Source organism: Alexandromys fortis, unplaced genomic scaffold (assembly GCF_014885135.2).
Source record: "Alexandromys fortis isolate MF-2015 unplaced genomic scaffold, M_Fortis_MF-2015_v1.1 scaffold_5, whole genome shotgun sequence".
NCBI lineage: Eukaryota > Metazoa > Chordata > Mammalia > Rodentia > Cricetidae > Alexandromys > Alexandromys fortis.
The window spans coordinates 6,027,336-6,031,369 of NW_026067924.1; the positions used below are offsets into that span (position 1 = coordinate 6,027,336).

At 46.7% G+C, this 4,034-nt stretch overlaps 1 protein-coding gene across 6 annotated transcripts in view; it reads right to left on the reverse strand.

The window, feature by feature from the left end:
• Window positions 1-241: 241 nt before the first annotated feature.
• The window catches only part of Fars2 (phenylalanyl-tRNA synthetase 2, mitochondrial), a 376,567-nt gene continuing 372,774 nt past the window's right edge, over window positions 242-4,034 (reverse strand). For all 6 annotated transcript variants that reach the window (XM_050142158.1, XM_050142155.1, XM_050142157.1 and 3 more), the window contains one exon: window positions 242-536. In XM_050142158.1, the coding sequence (XP_049998115.1) occupies window positions 398-536 (139 nt within the window). In that variant the 3' untranslated portion in view covers window positions 242-397. The remainder of the gene's footprint in view (window positions 537-4,034) is intronic.

The window sequence follows — 4,034 nt, forward strand, 5'->3', positions numbered from 1 at the left end:
GGCACACAAAATCTAGGCATGCCTGTACTACATCCAGTTTCTGAGGCCCTTCTCTGTGGCTTCAATCATTACATGGGTGGAAGAGCCTGTCAGGCGAGAAGCATGCCTGGTGCTTAATGGAACCCAGGGACCAATTAACCACGCAGAGAGCCAATGGGCCAAGCATTTCTAAACGAATAGCAGGGAGCTCTTCTATTAGTGCCTGCTTTTTCCTTCCCCCAAACAAAAGACAAATACTATGTCAATGCTTCTCAAAAGTAATCCTTTATTTCCTGAAAGTCCTAAAGCAGACGCATTTATCAAGAGATGACAGATACTCCAGCTCACAAACAATATCTTTCCCCGTTTCCAGCAAGTCTTGGAAGTCCATGAGGGCCACAGCCTGAAAACCAGGACATCAAAAACGGCCCTCCACACCCAGCAGCTGCACGGCGGCCTCCTGCACAGCCTGGTGGACACTGCTGACTTCTCTCTGGGACAGTGTCCGCTCCATGTGGCGGTAGGTGATGCGGTAGCAGTGGCTGATCCTGTGAGTCCTGGAGACGGAAAGAATGCAAGCAGGCGAGTGAGAAACATGTCTGCACATGGACTGAAAGCAGGCGGCCTTATTCTCATGCATGGGTTGCCACATCATGATGGTATGGTATCACCTGCTAACAGCAAACCTAGTGGGGCAGGATCCAGGTATGTGTCATGTGTCACCACAGAAATACCACTTGCCACCAAGGACTACGTATTTCCAGTCTGTGGGAGGATGATGGTTAGGGAAACAGCAGCTTGAATAATGGAGGGGCTGGTTCCTTCATGCTGGATGCACCACAGTCCCCACGGTAAGTGCTCCCCCACAGGTCTGATGGCCTGGGCTAAGCACAGAGTCTGATTTCAGGACATAGGACCTGGAGTTCTGAGCTTGTTGTGACTCTCCGGGCATTTCTGACAGTATAAGTATTACGAGTCAATGTCAGTGACCTCCACCTTGCCACGGTAAGGAAAAGAACTGTTTGTAGACCACACACCAGCAAATAGTGCCAGAGACAAGGCCGGGAAGTTGCCCCAGCACCCCGTGGGCCTAGGAAGTACTTACATCATTCCATACACAACAGGCATTCACACATGTTGGATTGACCCCTGCTTTCCCACAACAGTGCGGACTTGCTTTTGTGGATAGCTCTGGGAAAGTGGCATGACGGCAGGGGTGCTTATGCTTATATGATAGATGCTAGGACAGACTGGTACGGTGGCCTCATCACAAAGACCAAAAGGCTATGACTTGTGTCACCGACCCTTTCCTGTGGACAGAGGGAGGGATCTGAACAACATCTCTTCTGTATAATGAGAAGCCATGGACGCTCCTGTTTGCCAACCCCATTAGTAGCAGAGCCAGCCCTGGGTTCTCAGGAGAAGAAGCTACAGCAAAGCAAGTGGCCCCCAGTGGGCGCCCTTCCCAGTGATGCCACCAAATCTCTGAGCCCGACCCGCAAAGGCCACAACACCTCTAGTAGGTAAGTAAGGACCAGGCCTTCAGTCATGCCAGAACCTTGGACAAGTGGGTTTCAGGTGCACTGGCACCTTAGGAAAACACTTCATTGGAACACAAACTAGTCCCTATGTGGCCAGAGTGCTCTCTCCCTTGTCCCCCACCTGCTGATTTCAGGTCAGACTTGGATGTAGACAGAATATGCTTGAGAAGAGAAGTATCTGCCTTGGTCCTAGCCCCCAAAAGCTCCTTCCATTTCTTTCCCACCCTGGCGTGTCCACTCTACTCTGCTTTCTTTTCCTTCCTTTCTTCTTGGAGCCGCATTTGGGAAGGGTGGACTTCTAGGAGCCTTTGCTGTTCCTTGCAAGGTCTGTCCTCAGTCAGGCACTGAGCCCTCATCTACGAAGGGCAGCAAGAAGTCACCTCCAAGGCACTCACGGTCAAGGCTAGCTAGCTGGCATGTCCCCTTCTCTTTAGCCTCAGCAGTCCATGCTAGGTGAGGGGGAATTGACCTTCCTTCAGCCCTCTATTGCTTTCCCACCCTAGCCCAAGCCATGAATTGAGACCAGTCCTAAGTGGCAGACCCAGATCTGTGTAGCCTCTGAGATTTTCAGGGCAAACAAAAGACGTATGGAGCTTTGGCAAACTGCCAAACATGTAAGAACTAGGATTCCTTGAAGGGAGGAATGGCCTTGGCAAGGAACCCAGGAGTTTGGATCAGAGCTCTTTACTGCATTACACCCTGCATGGCGGTCCTGGAGCCCCAGTGATCCTCAGCCTTTCACTGGACACATAAATCCACTCCGAGTGACATCTTCATTGAGCAGAGAGCATCACTGTCCTCAGGATACATCTGTCATCACAGAAGGCAGAAGTGACTTGTCCAAGTTCAAACAGCAGGACTATGTGACAGGACTAGAATTATAGCCAAGTAATGTGGTAGAAATATGAAACATATGTGTTGATGTGTAAAGGTTTAGTGGGTTTCAAAACATGGAATGTATTATTACAACATAACCCAGTAATACCTAGGTATATGCCCCGAAGAACAGAAGGTGGATGCTCAAACTAAGTCAGGCAAGAATTGGCTGTTGAGCTTCTTGATCAGGCCTGTAATTCTGGCTACCTGGGGAGGCCCAGTGAAAAGGATCATATGTTCAAGGCCTGCTTAGACTACAGAGGGAGTTCAAGGCTAGCCCTAGCAACTTAATGAGACCCTGTCTCAGAAAGAAAAGTAAGAGGGGCTAGGGCTATAAGAGTTCACTTGTAGAGTATTTGCCAAAGATGAAGTCATAGGTTCAATCCCGAGCAACACACACACACACACACACACACACACACACACACACACATTTTCCTAAAATGTTTAGCTATTACCGACAGATGAACGGTTATCAATAAATTTCATATAGCCAGAGAATGGATTACTGTTTGGCAAAATGATGATGATGATGATAATAATAATAATAATAATAATAATAACCCACTAATACTGATGAGTGGAAACTAGATGAACTTCAAAACCAAAGTATGGAGAAGCCACACACATCCAAAACATGCAGACTAGAGAAGTACTCAAAGGTACTGAATTGCACACTTCCAAAATGACTAATTTCATGTTATGTCAATTTTATTTCAATAGAACAGAAACAAACCCTAGATGGTCTGGTTTTAGAATGTAGCTTTAACCACTGCACTCAGGAGCTCTGTCAAACATACTCTCCCTTTTACATCAAAGATCTTGCTATGGTCAGGATCCTGAATCTCACCAAAGGCCCCAGCTACTGGTTGTGGGGCCTTTAAGACAGAGGGTGTAGTTGGGAGGCTTTCTTAGGTTATTTGGGGCAGGTTATCGAGGGGGATAAGGGGACTTCAGCCCCTCTTTCACTTTTCCATACCCAATGATAGGGTAAATGAGCTCCTTTGATCATGTGCTCCCAAACTAATGTGCTTCCACAGGCTCTAGACTGTGGGCCCAAATGAACATGTCATCTTGTCTTAGGCATTTCTCATAGTAACAGAAAGCAAATATATCGAACTTCCCTTAAGTAGCAATATAGTTGAAAGTAATCAATTTAAAAATAATCCCATCCTACATTCCTTTCTGGCTTAGGGAGGACATGGCTGGAGACAAGGAGGAGCAGGATGCTCTTTGAGAGGGACACATAGACCAGGAACGCACTGTTAAGGGTCTTTCCTACTGCAGTGTCATTGAAATGTAGACAGCAGGCAGCAGGCAGCTGGCTGGGAAAATAGGCCTCAGAGAGCAGGAACACAAAGCGGTCCTGGGTCTGAGCGGCAGGCAGTTGCTATAGCTTTCTATCCAATTCACAGCGCCCAGCATTCATGATGAGCAGAGTGGGTTATACTATATGGAGCATCATAGGTAAATCAAAGTTCACTTTGGTATACCACATAGTTTCTACTCATGAAAAAAATAAACAAGGTTATCTATTGCTCAGTTAGGGAGGTCAAATCCCTTTGTTGACAAGATGGAAGAGAATGCAAAAAAAAAAAAAAAAAAAAAAAAAAAAAAAAAAAAAAAAAAAAAAAAAAA